Source organism: Hemiscyllium ocellatum, chromosome 20 (assembly GCF_020745735.1).
Source record: "Hemiscyllium ocellatum isolate sHemOce1 chromosome 20, sHemOce1.pat.X.cur, whole genome shotgun sequence".
NCBI lineage: Eukaryota > Metazoa > Chordata > Chondrichthyes > Orectolobiformes > Hemiscylliidae > Hemiscyllium > Hemiscyllium ocellatum.
In genome coordinates, this window is record NC_083420.1 from 663,088 (window position 1) to 688,815 (window position 25,728).

The window sequence follows — 25,728 nt, forward strand, 5'->3', positions numbered from 1 at the left end:
AGGCAGCATCCAAGGAGCAGCGAAATCGATGTTTCGGGCAAAAGCCCTTCATCAGGAATAAAGGCAGTGAGCTGGAAGCATGGAGAGATAAGCTAGAGGAAGGTGGAGGTGGGGAGAGAGTAGCATAGAGTACAGTGGGTGAGGGGGGAGGAGATGAAGGTGATAGGTCAGGGAGGAGAGGGTGGAGTGGATAGGTGGAAAAGGAGCTAGGCAGGTCGGACAAATCCGGACAAGTCATGGGGACAGTGCTGAACTAGAAGTTTGAAACTAGGGTGATGTGGGGGAAGGGGAAATGAGGAAGCTGTTGAAGTCCACATTGATGCCCTGGGGTTTAAGTGTTCTGAGGCAGAAGATGAAGCGTTCTTCCTCCAGGCGTCTGGTGGTGAGGGAGCGGCGGTGAAGGAGGCCCAGGACCTCCATGTCCTCGGCAGAGTGGAAGGGGGAGTTGAAATGTTGGGCCACGGGGTGGTGTGGTTGATTGATGCGGGTGTCTCGGAGATGTTCCCTTAAGTGCTCTGCTAGGAGGCGCCCAGTCTCCCCAATGTAGAGGAGACCACATCGGGAGCAACGGATACAATAAATGATATTAGTGCAGGTAAAACTTTGATTGATGTGGAAGGCTCCTTTAGGGCCTTGGATAGAGGTGAGGGAGGAGGTGTGGGCACAGGTTTTACAGTTCCTGCAGTGGCAGGGGAAAGTGCCAGGGTGGGAGGGTGGGTCGTAGGGGGGGGGTTGTGGACCTGACCAGGTAGTCACGGAGGGAACGGTCTTTGCAGAAGGTGGATAGGGGTGGGGAGGGAAATATATCCTGGTGGTGGGGCCTTTTTGGAGGTGGTGGAAATGTCGGCGGATGATTTGGTTTATGCGAAGGTTGGTAGGGTGGAAGGTGAGCACCGGGGCGTTCTGTCCTTGTTACGGTTGGAGGGGTGGGGTCTGAGGGCACATCCATCAATGTTTTGCCTGCACATCCACTAATATTATTTATTGTATCCGTTGCTCCCAATGTGGTCTCCTCTACATTGGGGAGACTGGGCGCCTCCTAGCAGAGCGCTTTAGGGAACATCTCTGAGACACCCGCATCAATCAACCACACCGCCTCGTGGCCCAACATTTCAACTCCCCCTCCCACTCTGCCGATGACATGGAGGTCCTGGGCCTCCTTCACTGCTGCTCCCTCACCACCAGACGCCTGGAGGAAGAACGCCTCATCTTCCACCTCGGAACACTTCAACCCCAGGGCATCAATGTGGCCTTCAACAGCTTCCTCATTTCCCTTTCCCCCACCTCACTCTAGTTCCAAACTTCCAGCTCAGCACTGTCCCCATGACTTGTCCGGACTTGTCCGACCTGTCTAGCTCCTTTTCCACCTATCCACTCCACCCTCTCCTCCCTGACCTATCACCTTCATCTCCTCCCCCACTCACCCATTGTACTCTGTGCTACTCTCTCCCCACCCCCACCCTCCTCTAGCTTATCTCTCCACGCTTCCAGCTCACTGCCTTTATTCCTGATGAAGGGCTTTTGCCCAAAACATCGACTTCACTGCACTTTGGATGCTGCCTGAACTGCTGTGCTCTTCCAGCACCACAAATCCAGAATCTGGTTTCCAGCATCTGCAGTCATTGTTTTTACCTCACACATACATATACACTCTCTCACACAGACACTCACAACCTCCCATCCCAGACAGACAGACACACACAAAAAAACACATGCACATATATGCTTGTGGGTAAATTTGTACTTGCAGAGTTACATTGTACTTTGCTCAAAAACTGCATGAATCCACGTAAGACTCTGTTAACTCATTTTTTAGATTAGAATCAGTCTAAATATTATGGCACAGACAAAGAATACAGGGGCTAACACTTTCAACATCTTTTATGGGCTGACGCCAATTGTTACAGTTAATCTGAGAATGTAACTTTTAAAAAAAAGTTTTGTGATTTACATATGAAAGAAGTGAAACTATCATGGTCATTCTAAGGGATAAGAGACTTAAACAATCAAGGTATTTTTCAATGCATAATTTCAGTTACAGCACATTGTAAACTTTTGCTATAAATTCTGTGTCTTACAATTGTGTACACCACAATATCCTGATGAAGGAGCAGCACTCCAATAGCTAGTGCTTCCAATTAAACCAGTCGGACTATAACCTGGTGTTGTGCGATTTTTTTTACTTTGTACGTCACTCATGAACATTAACGTACTGTTAATGTTCATGAGTTCTAATTTGGGCCATTGGTGAAATGCGAATAGACATGGTTGAAAAACTTCATGTTTGGAAGCAAGTACCACTTAATCACTTTAATTGTGTCTAAATTGTACTTTAAAAAGGAATTGTTAGGAGTTGAGAATGCTAACTGAACCAACAACAGCATTGGAAAATTAACAAAATGTACTGGAAAGCTGGGAGGTAAGTTGCTGACCCAAAGTTTGGCTATCAGTAAGGAATAATTACAGTGACAAAAATGAAGAAGGTTTATGACAACCATCTGGGATCCTTTCTGGGACCTCTGCTCTCTGACCTCATTTTTATAAATGACTTGGATAAGGAAATTGAAGGGTGAGTTAGTAAGTTTGCTGATGACATGAAGGTTGGTGGAGTTGTGAATAGTGTGAAGAGCTATTGTAGGTTACACTGGGATATTGACAGGTAGCAGAGTTGGGCTGAGAAGTGGCAGATGGAGTTCAACCTAGAAAAGTGTGATGTGATTCATTTTGGAAGGTCAAATTTGTTTGAAGATTACAGGGTTAAAGGCAGGATTCTTGCCAGAGTGTAGGAACAGAGGGATCTTGAGGTCCACATCCATAGATTCTCAAAGTTGCCACCCCGAGTTGATAGGGTTGTTAAGAAGGTGATGGTGTGTTAACTTTCATTAGCAGAGGGATTGAGTTTAAGAGCCACAAGGTTAGGCTGCAGCTCTATAAAGTCCTGGTTAGACCACATTTGGAATACTGTGTTCAGTCCTGGTTGCCTCATTATAGGAAGGATGTGGAAGATTTAGAGAGGGTGCAGAGGAGATTACCAGGATGCTGCCTGGACTGGATGACATGTCTTATGAAGAAAAATTAATGGAGCTAGGGCTTTATTTATTGGAGTGAAGAAGGATGACAGAGATGTACAAGATGATGCAAGGCATAGATAAGGTGGATAGCCAGAGACTTTTTTCCCCGGCTGTGAATGGCTATCATGAGGGTCATGATTTTAAGGTGGTTGAAGGAACGTTTGGGAGAGGTGTCAGAGATTCAAAAGTATTTCATTAACTGTAAAGTACTTTGGGATGTTCTATAGTTGTGAAAGGCTTTTCTTTATAAATACACAGAGAATGGTGGGTTCGTGGAATGCACTGCCAGCAGTAGTAGTAGACAGTAGGGACATTTAAGCAATTCTTGGATAGACACATGGATGATAGTAAAATGTAGGGTACGTAGGTTAGTCTGATCGTGGAGTAGGATAAAAGGTCAGCACAGCATGGAGGGCTGAAGGGACTGTACTGTACTGTTCTATGGTCTATGTTCTAACCATTAGACATAAGAACAGGTGAAGGCCATTCAGCCTCTTGAGTCTGCTTTGCCATTGAACAAAATCACAGCTGATCTGATAAACCTCAATTCCACACTCGTGCTTTTTCTCCAAAGCCATTGATTCCCTTACAGATCTGATTATCTCAGCATTAAACATACTTCATGACGCAGCCTTGATAGTCATCCAGGGTAAAGAATTCTGCAAACTCACTACATTTAAGACAAGATATTCCTCCTAATCTCTGTTTTAAAAGAGCAACCCTTATTCTTTGATTATGCCCTCTGGTCATAGACTGTCATAAGAAGAAACAATCTTCTGTATCTAATCTGTTCAAGTCCACTAAGTGTCTTGTATGTTTCAATAAGGTTCACCTTTCAATCTAAATGTCAATGAGTATAAGATTTGAAGATGCCGGTGTTGGACTGGGGTTTACTCCACAACCACCTGATGAAGGAGCAGCAGTCTAAAAGCTAGTGCTTCCAATTAAACCTGTTGGACTATAACCTGGTGTTGTGTGATTTTTAACTTAAATGAGTACAGGCCTGGCCTACTCAATTCTTCTCATGAAACAGTGCCTCCAAACCCAAGATCAGCCCAGTGAATCTTCTCTGGACTGCCTCCAATGCAATCAATCAGTGAATCAAAGTAGAAACAGAGAAGCAGAGAGCTAGAACGTAAGCTGATAAATGTAAACTGATGTTAGTATCTGAATATTAACGGATGATATTGTCATGTTTTTCTTTTAATTTTTTCATGAAATTTGGGCGTTGCTGGCTTGCTTGCAAGGGCATTTCAGACTACATTAACAAAGGTCTGGACAAATGGAGACCAGAGCAGGTAAGGCTGGTGAGTAATAAAAACAGAAATTGCTGGAAAAGCTCAGCAGGTCTGGCAACACTGTGGAAAGAAGTCAGAGTTAATGTTTTGGGCCCAGTGACCCTTCCTCAGAATTGAAAAGAGGTAGAAGTGACCTGTGTGGGGTTGGGCGACTCTGAACTTGGAGGCAGTGAGGTGGATGGGGGGGTGGGGAGCAGGAATCACCAGATGAAGTTTCTAGAAACATAGAAACATAGAAAAATACAGCGCAGTACAGGCCCTTTGGCCCTCGATGTTGCGCCGACCCAAGCCCACCTAACCTACACTAGCTCACTATCCTCCATATGCCTATCCAATGCCCGTTTAAATGCCCATAAAGAGGGAGAGTCCACCACTGTTACTGGCAGGGCATTCCATGAACTCACGAATCGCTGTAAAGAATCTACCCCTAACATCTGTCCTATACCTACCTCCCCTTAATTTAAAGCTATGCCCCCTTGTAATAGCTGACTCCATACGTGGAAAAAGGTTCTCATTGTCAACCCTATCTAAACCCCTAATCATCTTGTACACCTCTATCAAGTCACCCCTAAACCTTCTTTTCTCCAATGAAAACAGCCCCAAGTGCCTCAGCCTTTCCTCATACTATCTTCCTACCATAGATTAGATTAGACTTACAGTGTGGAAACAGGCCCTTCAGCCCAACAAGTCCACACCGACCCGCCGAAGCGCAACCCACCCATACCCCTACATTTACCCCTTACCTAACACTACGGGCAATTTAGCATGGCCAATTCACCTGACCCGCACATCTTTGGACTGTGGGAGGAAACCGGAGCACCCGGAGGAAACCCACGCAGACACGGGGAGAACGTGCAAACTCCACACAGTCAGTCGCCTGAGTCGGGAACTGAACCCGGGTCTCAGGCGCTGTGAGGCAGCAGTGCTAACCACTGTGCCACCGTGCCGCCCGACCATACCAGGCAACATCCTGGTAAACCTCCTCTGCACCCGTTCCAGTGCCTCCACCTCCTTCCTATAGTATGGCGACCAAAACTGCACACAATACTCCAGATGCGGGCGCACCAGAGTCTTATACAACTGCAACATGACCTCAGGACTCCTGAATTCAATTCCTCTACGCCATATGCCTTCTTCACAGCACTATTTACCTGGGTGGCAACTTTCAGAGATCTGTGTACATGGACACCAAGATCTCTCTGCTCATCCACACTACCAAGTGACCATTAGCCCAGTACTCCATCTTCTTGTTACTCTTACCAAAGTGAATCACTCACACTTACCTACATGGAACTCCATTTGCCACCTTTCTGCCCAACTCTGCAGCTTATCTATATCCCGCTGTAAGCTGCCACATCCTTCCTCACTGTTAACAACAACACCGACTTTCGTATCATCCGCAAACTTGCTCACCCAGCCTTCTAGCCTCTCCTCCAGGTCATTTATAAAAATGACAAACAGCAATGGTCCCAAAACAGATCCTTGCGGAACACCGCTAGTAACTGCACTCCAAGATGAACCTTTACCATCAACTACTACCCTCTGTCTTCTTCCAGCCAGCCAATTCCTAATCCAAACCTCTAATGCACCCCCAATGCCATACCTCCGTATTTTTTGCAGTAGCCTACCATGGGGAACCTTATCAAACACCTTACTAAAATCCATATACACCACATCTACTGCTTTACCCTCGTCCACCTCCTTAGTCACCTTCTCAAAGAATTCAATAAGGTTTGTGAGGCAAGACCTGCCCTTCACAAAACCATGCTGACTATCCTTGATCACATTATTCCTATACAGATGTTCATAAATCCTATCCCTTACAATTCTCTCTAAGACTTTGCCCACAACAGAAGTGAGACTCACCGGCCTATAGTTACTAGGGTTATCCCTACTCCTCTGCTTGAACAAGGGAACCACATTTGCTATCCTCCAGTCATCTGGCACTATTCCTGTAGACAACGAGGACATAAAAATCAAGGCCAATGGCTCTGCAATCTCCTCCCTATCTTCCCAGAGAATTATAGGATAAAAGCCATCAGGCCCAGGGGACTTATCTATTTTCATCTTTTCCAGAATTTCCAACACCTCTTCCCTACATACCTCAAAGCCATCCATTCTAATTAATTGTGACTCAATATTCACATCGGCAACAATGTCCTGTTCCTGAGTGAGTACTGACAAAAAGTATTCATTCAGTGTCTCTCTAATCTCTTCAGCCTCCACGCACAACTCCCCACTACTATCCTTGACGGGACCTATTCCTACCCTAGTCATTCTTTTATTCCTGACATACCTATAGAAAGCCTTTGGGTTTTCCCTAATCCTACCAACCAAGGACTTTTCATGTCCCCTCCTTGCTGTTCTTAGCTCTCTCTTTAGATCCTCCCTGGCTACCTTATAACTCTCAATCGCCCCAATTGAACCTTCACACCTCACCTTTACATAGGCCGCCCTCTTCCCTTTAACAAGGGATTCCAATTCCTTATTAAACCACGGCTCCCTCACACGACCCTTTCCTCCCTGCCTGACCAGTACATACTTATCAAGGACACTCAATAGCTGCTCCTTGAACAAGCTCCACATATCGATTGTGCCCTTCCCTTGAAGCCTACTTTTCCAAGCTATGCATCCTAAGTCATGCCTCACTGCATCATAATTTCCCTGCCCCCAGCCATAATTCTTGCCCTGCAGTGCACACTTATCCCTCTCCATCACGAGCGTAAAAGTCACCGAACTGTGGTCACTGTCCCCAAAGTGCTCACCTACCTCCAATTCTAACACCTGGCCTGGTTCGTTACCCAGAACCAAATCCAGTATGGCCTCACCTCTTGTTGGCCTGTCTACATATTGTGTCAGGAAACCCTCCTGCACACATTGGACAAACACCGACCCATGTAACGTACTCGAGCTATAGCTTTCCCAGTCAATATCTGGAAAGTTAAAGTCCCCCATAACAACCACCCTATTACTTTCACTCTTCTCCTGAATCATCCTCGCAATCCTTTCTTCTACATCTCTAGGACTATTAGGAGGCCTGTAGAAAACTCCTAACAGAGTGACCTCACCTTTCCTATTTCTAACCTCAGCCCAAACTACCTCAGATGGTGAGTCTTCATCATCGTCCTTTCCACTGCTGTAATATTATTTATGACAAGCAATGCCACACCTCTCCCTCTTTTACCCCCACCTCTGACCCTATTAAAACATTTAAACCCTGGAACCTGCAACAGCCAATCCTGTCCCTGTTCTACCCATGTCTCCGTAATAGCCACAACATCGAAATCCCAGGTACCAACCCACGCTTTCCTATTGGACATTAGGGAAGAAGATCATTCAATCATAGTTTCGTGGTCACCAAAGCTGGAACTAATTTTAATTTTATATTCCAGATTTAATGAATTGAATTTGAATTCCACCAGCTGCCATGAACCCAGACCATATGCCTGGTTCTCTGAATTACTAGTCTAGTAATGTTAACACTGCGTCAACTCTCCCATGATGTCCCACACTAACATGTTTCAAAGGAAGATAAAATTGAAATAAGTGTTAGAGACAAGTAATAGTCAGCAAGGACAGCCTGACTTCTTGTGCCATAGTTACAATTTTAATCAGGAGAAAGCGAGGACTGCAGATGCTGGAGATCAGAGTTGAGAGTGTGGTTCTGGAAAAGCACAGCAGGTCAGGCAGCATCGAGGAGCAGAAGAATCTAAATTTTGGGCATAAGCTCTTCAATAGGAATGAGGCTTGAGGGACAGGGGGCTGAGAGATAAATGGGAGGGAGGTGGAGTTGGGGGGGGGGGAAGATAGCTGAGAATGCAATAAATAGATGAACCTGGGGGAGAAGGTGATAAGTTGGAGAGGAGGGTGGAGTGGATACGTGGAAAAGACGATGGACGGTGGTGCTGAGTTGGAGGCTTGGGACTGGGATAAGGTGGGGGGAGAGGAAATGAGAAAACTGGTGAAATCTACATTAATCCGGTGTGATTTCAGGGTCCCAAGGCGGAAAATGAGGCATTCTTTCTCCAGGTGTCGGGTGGTTAGGGTTTGGTGATGGAGGGGGCACAGAACCTGCATGCTCTCGGTGGAGTTGAAGGGGGAGTTGAAGTGTTCAGCCACGAGTTGGTGGGGTTGGTTGGTGCGGGTGTCCCAGAGATGTGCTCTGAAAAGATCCACAAGTCAGCGTCCTGTCTCCCTGATGTAGAGGAGACCACATTGGGTGCAACGGATGCAGTAGGTGACATTTCTGGAAGTACAGGTGAATTTTTGTTGGATGTGAAGGATCCTTTGGGGCCTTGGACAGAGGTGAGGGGGGAGGTGTGGGCATACGTTTTGCATTTCTTGCAGTGGTGGGGGAAGATGCTGGGGGGCTAGTGGAGAGGTGTGGATCTGACAAGGGTGTTCCAGAGGGAATGATCTCTCCGAAACGGTGATAGGGGTGGGGAGAGAATTATATCCCTAGTGATGGGGTCTGTTTGTAGGTGGCGGAAGTGGGGGAGGATGGTGCGATGTTTACCGAGGTTGGTGGGTAGAACATGAGGATCAGGGGCGTTCTGTCCTTGTTGCTTCGGGAGGGGTGAGGTTGAAGGGCGGAGGTGCGGGAAGTGGAGGAAATGTGCTGGAGGGCATCATTGACCATGTGGGATGGGAAATTGCAGTATTTGAAGAAGGAGGCCATCTGGGATTTTCTATGGTGGAATTGGTCATCGTGGAAACAGGTGCAGTGGAGGTGGAGGAATTGAGAATAAGGGATGGCATTTTTACAGGAGGCCAGGTGGGACGAGGTGTAGTCCAATTAGCTGCGGGAATCAGTGGGTTTGTAGTAGATGTCTGTGATTAGTTGGTCGCTGGGTGCTCCAGTTTCCTCCCACAATCCAAAGATATGCAGGTCAGATGAATTGGCCATGCTAAATGGCCCATAGTGTTAGGTGCATTAGTCAGGGGTAAGAATAGGGTAGGGGAACAGGTCTGGGTGGGTTACTCACCAGAGGGTCAATGTGGACTTGTTGGGCCAAATGGCCTGTTTCCATACTGTAGAGAATCTAATCTAATCTGTTCCCAGGATGTCCAATTCCACCATAGAAAATCCCAGTGGGCCCCCTTCTCCAAAGACTGCTATTTCCCCTCCCACGAGGTTGATGATGCCCTCCAGCGTATCTCCTCCACTTCCTGCATCTCCGCCCTTGAACCCCACCACTCCTGAAGCAACAAGGACAGAATCCCGCTGGTCCTTATTTTTCACCCCACCAACCTTGGTATACACTGCAACATCCTCCCCCACTTCTGCCACCTACAAACAGGATATATTTCTCTCCACATCTCTATCATGTTCCAGAGAGACCATTCCCTCTGCATCACCCTTGTCAGATCCACGCACCCCACCCCTGGCACCTTCTGCCACCGCAAGAAGTGCAAAGCTTGCGCCCACTCCTCCCCCCTCACTTTCATCCAAGGCCCCAAAGGGTCCTTTCACATCCAAATTCACCTGTACTTCCAAAAATGATATCTACTGTGATCTCCTCAACATTGGGGAGACGGGACGCCTACTTGCAGATCATTTCAGAGAATATCTCTGGGACATCTGCAAAATGGCTGAACACTTCTACTCCCCCTCCCCCTCCACCAAGGACATGCAGGCCCTGGGCCTCCTCCATTGCCAAACCCTAATCACCCAACGCTTGGAGGAAGAACGCCTCGTCTTCCACCTTGGGACCCTGCAACCACACAGGATTAATGAGGGTTTCACCAGTTTCATCATTTCCTCTCCCCTCACCTTATCCCAGTCCTAAGCCTTCAACTCGGCACTACCCTCTTGACCTGTCCGTCGACTTTCCCAAATATCCGCTCCACCCTCCTCTCTGACCTATCACCTTCCCCCCCACCCCTTCATCTACTTATTGCATTCTCAGCTTTTCCTGGCCCCATCCCCCTCCCATTTATTTCTCAGCCCCCTGGTCCACAAGCCTCAATCCTGATGAAGGGCTTAAACCCCAAAACGTCGATTCTCCTGCTCCTCAGATGCTGCCTGACCTGCTGTACTTTTTCAGCACGACACTCTCAACTTCGGATTTTAACCAGAAATTCAGTATTTGTTGATGTCTGTTACAAAGAGATATTAATTATTGACAAAGAACTTCTATTGTGGAAAAATGACCTGCATTGCTCATACATTCCAATCATTAACAGTACAATTTTAGAAACATATCATTGGCCCCTGTGGTGGAACTGAGAAAATATATGAAAAACAAGACGAAAAAATACTAAAATATTTATCTTAAAAATGAAATTATGTGAAAATATTAAGTAGATAAATGGTACTGACCTCAAAGCATTTCTCAATTTTAGCTTCTTTGAGTGTTTCATACAGGCCTGGGAGAAGTACGGGAAAAATGTGGTGTTCCAAATACTGTCTTGGAGTAGCTTCACAAGTAGAGCAGAAACAGAACAAAAATCACAAGGAGGTACATGATATTAGAATACTGTTAAGAGATTGTGTTGTTAAAAAGGACAGCTAAATATGGACTTTAGCACTTTAGGTGAAAGTGTTAAGAAGTTGTGAGTGTACTGTACCTTTAAGGGAGATGCAATTTCTGGCTAGCACAGTGTTCTGAACAAGGTAACAATGTAACATTTGGTCAAACAACTAGCTAAGAGCTGTGTTGCCTGGATACAAAAACAAATTCAAATTCTGCCAATCTGTTTAAATTATGCCCCAAGATACCAAACGCTAATCAAGTCTGAACTTAGTATTTGGGCAATACTGTATTAAAACCAATGAAACGATCCAATACTTAGAGGTATAAAAATTAGACATTTTGAACAGTTACCCAGATTGGCAAAGAGCACCAACAAAACCAGAACAATACAAACTGCCCGCAGAACTGCCCTCTTAAAGGTACTTTCATCTATCAAAGACCAGTGAAGCAGAATCCCTAACAAGAAGAGAAGAAGACAGAGGAAAACCCACAGAGGACACTTGGCTAAGCTACCTGATTTTGAAACATGATTTTCTTTTGTAAATCGTAAGCTGCATTTTTTATTGTAGAAGTGAAGGCAAAAGATAGGTTTAGGGAAAGGAGTTGTAAATAGTTGTTAGTTAATTATTCTCTGTTAGACTTTTAAAAAAAGTTGTTAATTTTTACTTTATATAGTGACTTTTGGGATAGTTCTTTGCCTCTTGAATTGGAACAGATTACAGCACGGGGTGAATCTTTTCTGTGTTGCTGGTTTAAATTAGCGGAAGGGTTTACCCCATGTCGTAACAAAAGGGTCACAGAAATGGAAGATGTATAGTGGCATTCGGTAATATAAAAGTCACAATATCATTTGAACAATCCAAAGCAAACTAATTTCTCTTGCTGAGTAAAATTTGCATCAGTCCAATTTTAAACAAGTTTGAGGAAGGGTGCAGAGTGGGGAGGAGGAGAAACCACAAAATCCTTTTTCCTCACCACAATTCCGTAACTGTTGCAAGAACATGGTCATGAGTGAACTTTAGATGATGAGGTTGGTTCCATAATGGTGTCTTCAAAGAATGTGCTGTCACTCGCTGTCAGGCCTTTTCCATAGACAATGTATTTGAGATTTTTGGTATCCCAGCAGATGTCAATGTCACAAGGAACACAGAACATAGAAAAGTACAGCACAGAACAGGCCTTTGGCCCATGATGTTGTGCCGAGACTTAATCTTAATATAAAATATAGTAACTTAACCTATGCACCCCTCAACTCACTGCTATCCATGTGCATGTCCAGCAGTCACTTAAATGTCCCCAATGACTTCGCTTCCACCACCACAGCTGGCAACGCATTCCATGCATTCACAACTCTCTGCATAAAGAACCTACCTCTGATGTCTCCTTTATACATTCTTCCTAATATCTTCAAACTATGACTTCTATGACAGGTCAATCCTGCCCTGAGGAAACGTCTCTGCGATTGACTTTATCTATTCCTCTCGTTATTTTGTACACCTTGATCAGGTCTCCTCTCTTCCTCCTTCTCTCAAGAGAGAAAAGTTCGAGCTTATTCAACCGTTCTTCATAAGACAAGCCCTCCAGTCCAGGCAGCATCCTAGTAAACCTTCTTTGCACCCTCTCCAAAGCCTCTGTATCTTTCCTATAGTAGGGGGACCAGAACTGGACACAATATTCCAAGTGTGGTCTCACCAGGGACTTGTAGAGCTGTAGCAAAACCTCGCGGCTCTTAAACTCGATCCTCCTGTTAATGAAAGCCAAAACACCATATGCTTTCTTAACAACTCTATCCACTTCGGTGGCAACTTTAAGGGATCTATGTACTTGCACACCCAGATCCCTCTGTTCCTCCAGACTGCCAAGAATCCTCTCTTTAATCCTATATCCAGCATTCAAGTTTGCATTTCCAAAATGCATCACTTCGCATTTATCCAGGTTAAACTCCATCTGCCATTTCTCAGCCCAGCTCTGCACCCTGTCTGTGTCATGCTGCAGCCTGCAGTAGCCCTCTATACTATCACCAACACCGCTAATCTTTGTGTCATCTGCAAATTTGCTAACTCACCCTAAACCTCCTCATCCGAGTCATTTATAAAAATTACAAAGAGCAGAGGCCCAAGAGCAGAACCCTGTGGGACCCTACTCAACACTGTCTTCCAGGCAGAATACTTTCCATCTACAACCACTCTCTGCCTTCTGTCACAGCCAATTCTAAATCCAGATAGCCAAATCTCCCTGTATCCCATACTTCCTAACTTTATGAATGAGCCTACTGTGGGGAACCCTATCAAATGCCTTGCTGAAATCCATATGCAGCACATCCACTGCTCCTCTGTCATTGACCTGTCTTGACATCTCCTCAAAGAATTCAATAAGATTTGTGAGGCCCCTCACAAAGCCATGCTGACTGCCTTTAATCACACTATGCTTTGTCAAATAGTCATAAATCCTATTCCTCGGAATTCTTTCCACAAATTTGCTGACCACAGACGTGAGACTGACTGGTCTGTAATTGCCAGGGATTTCCCTATTCCCCAACTTGAAAAGTGGAACTGCATTTGCCTCCTTCCAATCCTCCGGTACGACTCTCGTGGAGAGTGAGGAGGTGAATATCCTCGCCAGCGGCTTAGCAAACACCTTTCTCGCTTCCCAGAGCAGCCTAGGATAAATCTGGTCTGGCCTGGGGACTTATCAATCTTAATGTTTTCCAAACTTTCTAGCACATCATCTTCATCAATCCTGATCTGGTCAAGATTGTATCCCAGCTCCTCAAAGTTTTCATTTACAAGCTCCCTTTCCTTGGTGAAAACCGAAGCAAAAAACTCATTTAGGGCTTCCCCTATTTGCTCAGACTCAAATGCACATGTTCCCTCTGCTATGCCTGTTCGGCCCTACCTTTTCCTTGATCATTCTCTTATTCCTCATGTATGAGTAAAAAGCCTTTGGGTTCTCCCAATTCCTTCTTGCCAAGCCTTTTTCGTGCCCCCTCTGGCTCTCCTCAGTCCATTTCTGAGCTCCTTTCTAGCAAGCCTGTAATCCTCTAAAGCTGTGCTAGATCCTTGCTTCCTCTACCTTATGTAAGATGCCTTCTTCCTTTTGACGAGAAACTCCTCTGTTCTCGTCATCCAAGGTTCCTTAATCTTACCCCTTCTCATCTGTCTCAGAGGAACAAATTTGTGCATCACTCGCAACAACTGCTCCTTAATCCATCCACAACTGAGGATGGATTAAGTATTCTTTGGATTAAAGGATTATGGAGCTCATTTCAGTCATATTAGGAATGTCAAATCATGTCTAATTGGAGGAGGAGGAGGAATCTTGATCATTTATGGAGGCAATGATTTGACTTCAAGTGCTATTGTCAAACAGTTAAGTGGTGAATTACATGTACAGTCCAACTCAATTACTAGATTCACATGGAAATGAAGGTGTCAATGAAAGTAAGTACTGCATCAGTAGATTTTGTGCTAACTGACATGCATGTGTAGTAATGCTATCAGGGCTTGAATTGATATCCACTAGTCCAACATCTTCTTTAATGTACATTCTAAATAAACTAAGCAGTATCTATGGACATACTTTAGTGTAGTTAAGTATGCTGAATGTAAGGAGGGGAAACAACTTGGAAATATGAAACAGGAAATGCCTACTAGTTTTGGCTTTATAGCATTCCTCACCTATAGTGGAGCATCGGAAGCTGAGGGATGATCTTGTAGAGGTTTATAAATTCATGAGGGCCATGGATAGGGTAAATAGACAACGTCTTTTCCCTGGTTGGCACTGGGTTCAATTCTCGCCTTGGGCCACTGTCTGTGTAGAGTTTGCACATTTTCCCCATGTCTGCATGGGTTTCCTCTGGGTGCTCTGGTTTCCTCCCACAATCCAAAGATGTGCAGGTCAGGTGAATTGGCCATGCTAAATTATCCATAGAGTTCAGGGTAAATGTAGGGGAATGGGTCTGGGTGGGTTACTCTTTGGAGGGTCAGTGTGGACTTGTTGGACTGAAGGGTTTGTTTCCATACTGTAGGTAATCTAATCTAATCTAATCTAAAAGGCATAGTTAGGGTGAGAGGGGTAAGATATAAAAGAGACCTATCATTTTCATGCAGATAACGGTGCATGTGTGGAATGGGTTGCCAGAGGAAGTGATGGAGGCTAGTACAATTACAACATTTAAAAGGCATCTGGATAGGTATATGAATAGGTAGGGTTTAGAGGGATATGGGCCGGGGTGCTGGCAGGTGGGACAAGATTGGGTTGGGATATCTGGTTGGCATGGATTAGTTAGACCGAAGGGTCTGTTTCTGTGCTGAACATCTCTATGACTCTATAAAATAGTTGACTGTACTTTAGTTTTTGAGTTATACCACAGTCAGCATGGGAAGACGTGTCCTGTGAAAGCACAGAAGGCACAAGTAGGGTAAGGTGGTAACATTCTCATCTCTGAGCTTGAAGTCTGTGGATTCAAGGGTCACTTCAGGAATTAAGCATGCAATTTGGGCTGATATTTCAATTGAGTATTGAGAGAACAATGTATTGTTTAAAGGTGCCTTAAACATAACCATGTTCTGTCTGTCTGTGCAAAAAAAAATCCCATTGCAACACTGAATGAGAATTCAAAGAATGAAGAGCAAAGAACAGGGCTCTCGGCCCATGAAGACTGCACCAACACATGATGTCTTTCTAAACTAAAAAGCTTTTGGCTCTCTGCAGTCCATACCTCTCTATTCCCTGCCTATTCATAAACATATCAAGATGCCTCTTTAATGTAGCTATCGTACCAGCCTCCACCACTTTCTCTAGAGTCACCATGTCCTTCTCCTTTGTGAATACTGAAGCAAAGGATTTGTTAAGTACCTTGCCCACTTCATCCAGTTCCATGCAATTCCCTCTTTTGTCCTTGAGTGGGCCTACTTTTTCCCTAGCTTCTCTCTTGCTCCCTACATATGCATAAATCACTTTAGGATTTTTCCTTAATACTGTTTGCCAAAGACAGTTTATGGCCATTTTTTTCACCCTCCTGATCCTTGTTTAAGTTCTTTCTTGCTATCTTCCTATTCTTCGAGGGCCTGACCAGCAACACATTTGCAGCTGTGATCTCCAGCATCTGCAGACCTCATTTTTTACTCGAAGATTTTAACCTACTGCGAATCCTCTTACAAGGATGCCTTCCTTGAAGAAGCTCTCTTCCTCCCTCTACAAGGATTTCAGTGAGTCCCTCTCTCACTGCCACCTATCCCACCTCCATCGCCCCTCCCCCTAGTCCCTCCTCCCTACCTTTTATCTCAGCCTGCTTGGCTCTCTCTCTTATTCCTGATGAAGGGCTTATGCTCGAAACGTCGAATTCTCTATTCCTGAGATGCTGCCTAACCTGCTGTGCTTTGACCAGCAACACATTTGCAGCTGTGATCTCCAGCATCTGCAGACCTCATTTTTTACTCGAAGATTTTAACCTACTGCGAATCCTCTTACAAGGATGCCTTCCTTGAAGAAGCTCTCTTCCTCCCTCTACAAGGATTTCAGTGAGTCCCTCTCTCACTGCCACCTATCCCACCTCCATCGCCCCTCCCCCTAGTCCCTCCTCCCTACCTTTTATCTCAGCCTGCTTGGCTCTCTCTCTTATTCCTGATGAAGGGCTTATGCTCGAAACGTCGAATTCTCTATTCCTGAGATGCTGCCTAACCTGCTGTGCTTTGACCAGCAACACATTTGCAGCTGTGATCTCCAGCATCTGCAGACCTCATTTTTTACTCGAAGATTTTAACCTACTGCGAATCCTCTTACAAGGATGCCTTCCTTGAAGAAGCTCTCTTCCTCCCTCTACAAGGATTTCAGTGAGTCCCTCTCTCACTGCCACCTATCCCACCTCCATCGCCCCTCCCCCTAGTCCCTCCTCCCTACCTTTTATCTCAGCCTGCTTGGCTCTCTCTCTTATTCCTGATGAAGGGCTTATGCTCGAAACGTCGAATTCTCTATTCCTGAGATGCTGCCTAACCTGCTGTGCTTTGACCAGCAACACATTTGCAGCTGTGATCTCCAGCATCTGCAGACCTCATTTTTTACTCGAAGATTTTAACCTACTGCGAATCCTCTTACAAGGATGCCTTCCTTGAAGAAGCTCTCTTCCTCCCTCTACAAGGATTTCAGTGAGTCCCTCTCTCACTGCCACCTATCCCACCTCCATCGCCCCTCCCCCTAGTCCCTCCTCCCTACCTTTTATCTCAGCCTGCTTGGCTCTCTCTCTTATTCCTGATGAAGGGCTTATGCTCGAAATGTCGAATTCTCTATTCCTGAGATGCTGCCTAACCTGCTGTGCTTTGACCAGCAACACATTTGCAGCTGTGATCTCCAGCATCTGCAGACCTCATTTTTTACTCGAAGATTTTAACCTACTGCGAATCCTCTTACAAGGATGCCTTCCTTGAAGAAGCTCTCTTCCTCCCTCTACAAGGATTTCAGTGAGTCCCTCTCTCACTGCCACCTATCCCACCTCCATCGCCCCTCCCCCTAGTCCCTCCTCCCTACCTTTTATCTCAGCCTGCTTGGCTCTCTCTCTTATTCCTGATGAAGGGCTTATGCTCGAAACGTCGAATTCTCTATTCCTGAGATGCTGCCTAACCTGCTGTGCTTTGACCAGCAACACATTTGCACCTGACTGTCTTCAGCTTCCTAAACCTTACGTATGTCTCGTTTTTCATTTTGACTAAACTTTCAATTTCGTTTGTTGTCCAAGCTTCTGAATCTGGGCATGCTTATCCTTCATTTTCAGAGGTACATGCTGATCCTGAGCTCTAATCAACTAACATGGCAGATGTGGATTTACCCTCAAATAGCTGCCACTTACCTACATCCTCCCAATTTCTGTGAGAGTGAGTCTTCCCCCAATTCAGTATTTTCACCTGAGGACTACTTTTATCCATAAGAAAATTAAAATTTAACAAAATTTTGGTCACTGTTTCCAAAATGCTCCCCAATGATACGTTGATCATCTGGCTGGCGTTTCTATTGTTTCAAAAATTCTTCCTGGACATACCTAACAAATTCCACTCTATCCAAGCCCCTGGCACTAAGCAAGTCCCAGTCATATTACTGATTTGAGGAACTATACTGAGTGAACATTGGTCACCCTGTTCATTGACATAACCATACTTAAAACTTCAAAAGTAATTAAAACAAAGAACTGCGGATCCTAGATGTCTGAAACAAAAACAGAAGTTGCTGGAGAAACTCAGCAGGTCTGGCAGCATGTGTGAAGCATCTGGCCGTTCTGAAGAAGAATCACTGAACCTGAATGTTAACTCTGCTTTTTCTCTACAGTCACTGGCAGATATGCTGTTTTTCAGAAATTTCTGTTTTCACTTCAGAAGTAATTATTTGACTGGGACATGCAGTGAAATGTCCTAATAATGTAAAAGAAGCTACAAATGAAAAAGGACTAAATCAAGTTGGCAATGCATTTTTGCTTGCCACCCAATTTTCTTTTTCACTGCTTTGCATCAATGCCAAAGATTAGCCTTCCACCCACTTGTACTTTATTTCAACCTGGTTTACGTTCCAGTTGTTTCCCAGCATTCAGCTGAATGATAAATGACTGCTTCCATAATAAACAACTAATTTAAGACATACTCCATTTTAGGTGCACATTCAGTGCACTTTTTCAGCTGCTCCTGAAAGTGCCTTTTAAAGCAATTTACACACTGTTCCTACATCATCTGTGATTTTCGCTCCAGTGGTGGGAAGATCTTTATACAACATTCTACCAATAATATGGTCTCTGTTCCATTTTACCTATTACCTTCTGAGTAGAAGTACTAATGTATCCATTGTGTTTACAACTAATGTCATTGACCCACAATCATTACCTATCCCCAATCCCTAATAATATCCAGGTATTCCCCATCACTTCTGAAGGCAATGGTTTAAAATGAAGTATAGTACAGGGGCAAAAGAGTCCTTTGTACTTTTACAGATATGTGAAGGTTATATGCCTAGGTCATTACACTGCATTATGAGAGAAACAGTCACTCGGTAATTTCTTTTCCAGGATTAGCCAATTTGTGCCTGAATGTGGCAGCTGAGGGCAGAAGTACTCCCACTGGCCCATTGGGGTAGGCAGGTGGGTGAAAAGGTGGTACGTAGATGGTGAGTGGGCTTTCGAACATATAACTATACACATTAGGAGCAAAAATAGGCCATTCAGCCACTTGAAAGGAAACAACCTTTCATCACTCTTTCTGTCACAATCTTACAGCTCTCATTTTTATTCCTGAGTCAAATGTAAATTCAGGAAGATTTCATTGTTCTGCAAACTCACTTTTAAAAATTGGCCATTTTCTTTCCACTTTCAATTGGTGACATTTTTGGGCTAAACTGGAAATCAGGACAGAAAACTCTGGAAGAAATGAGGTAGCTGCTGGGTTCCAAGAACACTCGTCTCCAAAATTAAAATAAAAAAAAAACAATATTCTTCCAACTTCACCCTTCCCAACTCTCCCTCACCACGACTATCTATGACAACTTATGCCATCTAAGGCCCTCTGCACATCCTCATGGCCCCTCTTATCCTCTATGCCAACTTAGTGCCTTCTTAAACCTATAACCCTTTCCCCTTTCACTTACTATGCCAACACACCTCATACCCACCAGTACCTACCCATACACACAAATAAATGAGTACCCACCCAAAAGTAAGGTTCTACAACTTAAAATTCTACTTTGCATACTAGACATTATTGAGACCAACACACAGGAAGGCAGAGGTGTGATGGTAATGTCATCAGATAAGGAATGCAGATACATTGACTAATGCTCTGGATTTTGATTTCCTGGATTGGAATCACAACATGGAAAATGATGAAATTAGAATTCAATAAAGATCTGGAATTTAAAGATGGCCTAATGGCACCATGTAGCCTCTGTCAATTGTTGTAAAAACCAATCTGATTTAATAATGTCACTTAGGGAAGGTGATCTGCCCTCCAGCCCTGGTCCAGCCTACTTGTGGCTCCAGACTCACAGCAATTTGTTTGACAGTTTATGGCCAACCATTCAGTTCAAGCAGTAATTTGGGATGTGCAGCAATAATGACTCAGCCATCAATGCCTACATTCCTAGAATAAATAAAAGTAACCTTCAATCCATAAAATCAAATTTTGACAGGTCTTTGACAGTTTTGATATTTCTTGACAGGTTTGACATTCCCTCGATCAGTCTTGACAGTCCTTTACAGATTTTAAGATATTTTACAGGCTTGACCATAATGTACATTTTATAGATAATCTCCTGTACAGGTAAGAATTGCAGTGTATCTGATATCCCACAAAAGTATACTTAACTCCATCAGTGTCCTGCCTGGGACTACATACACAGGAGTGCCTCAGTTCTCTAAAGGGGTATCTCGGTTATCCAAAACAAATTCACTAAGAATAAACCTGGTGTAATCTCTGCACACTGAGTTCCTGACATCACAAATTCCAAAATCTGATTTGAATGCAGCCAGTTAATTATTTAAATGGACAGTTGTCTCCAAAAACTGCATACGAACGAGGCACAGCCTACACTCCCCTCCCTTCTCTCCTATCCCACCTGGCAATAATAGGAAATGTCAGGTTTGAGAGGGGACTTAGTATTTCAAATGTCTTTCACTGTGATGTGCTGACTGCCCATAGTGGTGAAAATCTCCACACGTTACATCTTGCTAAACCTTAAATGATCTATTTATCACTTCTACTTGTTTCCTGTTAGCTAACCAATCTTTTATCCTTTCTAATATGATACCTTCAACACCATGGGTTCTTATTCTGATGTGGCAACTTCTGAACTGCCATTAAACTTCATAGAATTGAATCGATTTTGCCTCCTTATCCTTAATCATGGGAATGCATCTTTGCTGAGTGTTATCCAGTATCACCTTAAGTGTCTGCCCTTGTATTACTACTGACCTATTCCTTCACCTCCCCTCTCAAAGCTGGGTTTTAATAGAAGGTCCTTGAATCGAGAGGGAGTGGGAGACTGTTTTTCAACAGGAAACATCTACCCTGAGGTGCCTATTCTGCAACTTACAAACATTTTCAATTAAAAGATGGAATTCATAGTTGAGCTATCAGTGTGAAGACAAACCACTCTGGCAGTCAACACTACAGCTGAGCAAGTAAAGAAGGCCTCAAAGTAAAGAAGGCCTGGAGCACTGATTCTCTAGCCTACTGCCTTCATTACAGGTGGATAGCCTAGATGCTAATGCCTTGTACAGACTTGAAAATTCCAGTAAGCCTCTGATAATAGGCATTAACTCAGTTAATTGGCTACCCACCACTTATAAATGATCCTGATCCTACCTCTGGACAATTTGTTGATGCTGACAAACTAGTATCCCAGCTAGTGACCCTCACTGGGAGAAAATCCTGCCAATGATTTTCCAATTCTGAAATGTTAACCAGTTTATACTATATTTTCCCCTGTTAATAAGACCGATGGAGGGAGTTTTGAATGTTGATCATAAAAATAGTGTTACAGAGAAGATTAGTACAAACGACAACTACAGGTCATATACAAGACTTTAAATGTACAGATTGATAGATATGGTAATCAAAATTTCAGAATCATGTCTTGTAAATTCTTTATTCTTTCATGGGATGTTGAGGTCACTGGCAAAGCTAGCATTTGTTCTCCCTATCTGATTGCGCCTGGCCTGGGTAGCTTGCTATGCCACTGCAATTGGCACTTAACAGTCAACCTTATTGCTGTGGATTTGGAGTTACATGTAGGTCAGACTAGGCAAGCTCAACAGATTTCCTTCCCCAAAGGACATTTATGAATCAGTTTTTAATTATAGTAATATTTATAAACAGTCTAACTACTGCCCCTTGACATTCAATGGTGTTACTGTCACTGAATCCATCACAATCAACATCCTTGGCGTTATTATTGACCAGAAATTCAACTGAGCTCACCATATAAACACAGTGGCTACAACAGCAGGGCAAAGGCTAGGAATACTGTGGCAAGTAAGTCACCTTCTGACTTCCTAAAACCTGTCCACAAGGCCTGAGTCAGGAGTGGGATGAAATATTCTCCACTCGTCTGGAACAACATTCAAGAAACTTGACACCATCCAGGACAAAGCAGCCTACTTAACTGGCACCACATTCAAAAACATCCACTCCCTCCACCACAGTTGCTCAGTAGCAGCAGAGTGTACTATCTACAAGATGCACTGCAAAAATTCACCAAAGATGCTCAGCTAGCACTTTCCAAACCCACGACCACTCTCACTTAGAAGGATAAGGACAGCAATAGATGAGAACATCTTCCTGGACCTCTGCATCACCCTCTCCGGCGACTGACTAACCACAGACATCTTCTACAAGCCCACCGACTCCCACAGCTACCTAGACTACACCTCCTCCCACCCTACCCCCTGTAAAACACCACCCCTTATTCCCAATTCCTCTGCCTCTGCCACATCTGTTCCCAGGATGACCAACTCCACCTCAGAAAGTCCTAGATGGCCTTCATCCTCCATGATTGCAATTCCCTTCCCACGTGGTTGATGATGCCCACCAGCGCACCTCCTCCACTTCACGCGCCATCGCCCTTGAACCCCACTCCTCGCAATGCAACAAGGACAGAACTCCCCTGGGTCCTCACCTTCCAACCAACCAACATCTGTATACATTGCATCATTCTCCACCACTTCTGCCACAACCAAACAGACCCCACCAGCAAAGATATATTTTCCTCCCTAACCCTATCAGCGTTCCAGAGAGACTATTCCCTTCGCAACTCCCTTGTCAGGTCCACACCCCCCACCAGCCCACACCCCACTCCTGGCACCTTCCCCTGCCACCGCAGGAAGTGCAAAACCTGCGCCCACACCACTCCCCTCACCTCTATTCAAGGAATCCTTCCACATCTGTCAGAAATTTATTTGTTCCTCTACCAATGTTATTTACTGCATCTGTTACACCCGATGTGGTCTCTTCTACAATGGGGAGACAGGATGCCTTCTTGCAGATTGTTTCAGAGAACATCACTGGGACACCCGCACTCACCAACCCCATTGCCTCGTGGTTGAATAATTCAACTCTCCCTCCCATTCAGTCAAGGACATGCAGGTCCTGGGCCTCTTCCACCGCCAAACCATTATCACCCAATGCTTGGAGGAAGAACGCCTCATCTTCCACTATGGAACTCTGCAACCACACAGGATAAATGTGGATTTCAACAGTTTCCTCATTTCCCCTCCCTCCACATTATCCCAGTCCCAAGCTTCCAACATGGCATCACTCACCCTTCTGTCCTACCACCTTCTCCCTCACCTTCATCCACCTATCGCTTTCGCAGCTACCTTCTCCCCAACCCTATCTGCCTCCCATTTATCTCTCAGCCCCAGTCCACAAGCCTCATTCCTGATGAAGGGCTTATGCCCGAAATGTCGATTCTCCTGCTCCTCGGATGCCTCTTGACCTGCTGTGCTTTCCCAGCAACACACTCTCGACTCTGATCTCCAGCATCTGCAGTCCTCAATTTCTCCCATGAGAACACCACCACCTCCAAGCCATCCACCATCCTGGCATGGAATGTATTGCAATTCCTTCACTGTTGCTGGGTCGTAATCCAAGAATTCCTTCCCAAATGGCATTGTGGGTCAACCTACAGCAGGTATACTGCAACGGTTCAAGAAAGCAGCTCACCGGCACTCTCTTAAAGGCAATAAGGGACATGCAATAAATGCTGACTCAGCTAGCGACACACATATCGCACAAATGAATAAAAAAAGTTTAATGTTATTATCGCAATGTCAATGTCTCCCAAATGCTTCAGTGAAAAAATTTTAAATGAAGCATAAGATATTCATTACAGCATTATTAGTTACAATACTTTCCTCAAAACCTTGAAAAAGCAATATTTCTGAACAGTTAAACAAGAAAATCAAAATAAAACTTGTTACTTTTTTTGGATATTGACCAAAGTACAAAGTCCTGTACGTAGCTTATTTATTCTTCCCATTAAGGGAAATGAGTGTAGCTTAAAAATATCTATTATGCACTTATGCTCAATAAGGCTTCTTTAAGGATCAGTTAAAGAGGAACAATACTTCCTTGAAATAACTGCATGAAAGACTCAGATCATGATTAATAATTTGAACTAAGTATTTTAAACAACATCTTCCCCTGATTAAAGAACTCTCTAAGTTAGAGATAAATATTATCCTACATGTTATACTTACATTTATTTTGATCAGGTGGTGGGACAGGTGGAGTAGGTGGCGGACTTGGTGGAGGAGGAGGTTTCTGAACGATTGCATGACCTAAAAATGCCGGATGTGAATATTCAGCACTGAAGTTTTCTAACACTGATGTATCCACTGAAACCTGGAGGAAACAAAGCAGTTACTTAGCATCTTGTCATTAATGTTTACTTTATGGAGTCCATAAACACCAGAAGGCAAAGGACAGGGAAGGCAATAAAAAAGAGATGAGAAGGATATATGCAAAAGGGACCATGGAGAGATACAAAGGATAAAACACTACACACAAGAGAGATAGAAATTGTTTAGAAGAAAAAGCTGTAAAGATCTTTCACACTATAAATAGAGGCAGAAAGTATTACAGCAAGGAAATTATAATAAATCTTTTTAAAATCACTGCTTGGGTCTCAGCTGAAGTATTGTGTCTACTTCTGGGCACTGCAATTTGGGAAAATGGTCATGATCTTAAGAGTGGAGGTTCAGAGAAGACCCACCAGGAAGTTATAATAAACTTCAGTTTTGACAAGAGACTAGAGAGTCTGTGTTCCTCCATGGAACAGCGACTGCTAAAGTGAGCTTATGAAGTGCCCTCATAACAGCACTATTTTATTTCCTTCAAGATGCTCCTCAAACACTGCATTCTGACTGAACAAAAAAAAAGCCTAAGAACTGCAGATGCTGGAAATCTGTATCAAAAAACTGTAACTGCTGCAGAAACTCATTTGGTCTGGCAGGATCTATAGACAGAAAGCAGAGTTATCATTTCAGGTCTAGTGAATTGCCAATCTATACCATTGCTAATACTTGCTAAGCATTTCTTTTCACACATCAACCAAAGCTTTTAGAATGAAAAGCCAAAGAACTGTGGATGCTGAAAATCAGAAAGAGACAAACAAAAATCGCTTGAAAAACTCAGTGAACCTGGCAACATCTGCGGAAAGAAAGCAGAGTTAACGTTTTCAGAACTGATTGTAGCTGGGAAATGGGACCTAAGGGACAACTTTTTCACACAGAGAGTGGTGTGTGTATGGAGTGAGCTGCCAGAGGAAGTGGTGAAGGCTGGTACAATTACAATATTTAAAAGGCATCTAGAAAGTGAGGACTGCAGATATGAATAGGAAGGGTTTAGAAGGATATGGGTCAAATGAGACTAGATTAATTTAGGATACCTGGTCAACGTGGATGAGTTGATCGAAGGGTCTGTTTCTGTGCTGTATATCCCTATGGCACTATTTCCTTCCCTGATGGACATTCATATGATCCACATGGGTTTTTGAACAATTCATGGTCAGCAGTAATTCTTAATTCCAGAATTTTCTTCCTAATTGAATTCAGGATTTGAACCTTGGCTCCCAGAACATTAGCTGAATTTCAGGATTAATGGTCCAATGATGATCCCATTAGGCAGTCGCCTCTCCTTGCTTGCATTCATCTTCACTTTTCCCTTTCTTTATCAGTTTCTAGTTCCTCTTTTCCTGAGTCCTAATAATCCCAATACTTAGGCTTACCACTTTTTTGGGATTCTTAAAATCTACTTCCTTTGATCCACTGCAATCTTTAATTTATTTTGCTAACCTCTTTCATGACTATTATTGATTTACCCTTCCCTTTGGGTATTTGTGCTTTAGAGGAAG

The 25,728-nt window shown here is 44.0% G+C and overlaps 1 protein-coding gene across 1 annotated transcript in view; it reads right to left on the bottom strand.

Annotated features, from left to right (window-relative positions):
- iqck (IQ motif containing K) overlaps window positions 1–25,728 on the bottom strand; it is a 118,859-nt gene that overhangs the window by 60,725 nt on the left and 32,406 nt on the right. Inside the window, exons 3-4 of the mRNA XM_060840089.1 lie at window positions 24,074–24,218; window positions 10,692–10,789 (exon numbers count right to left, since the gene is read on the bottom strand). Coding sequence (XP_060696072.1) covers window positions 10,692–10,789; window positions 24,074–24,218 — 243 coding nt within the window. The remainder of the gene's footprint in view (window positions 1–10,691; window positions 10,790–24,073; window positions 24,219–25,728) is intronic.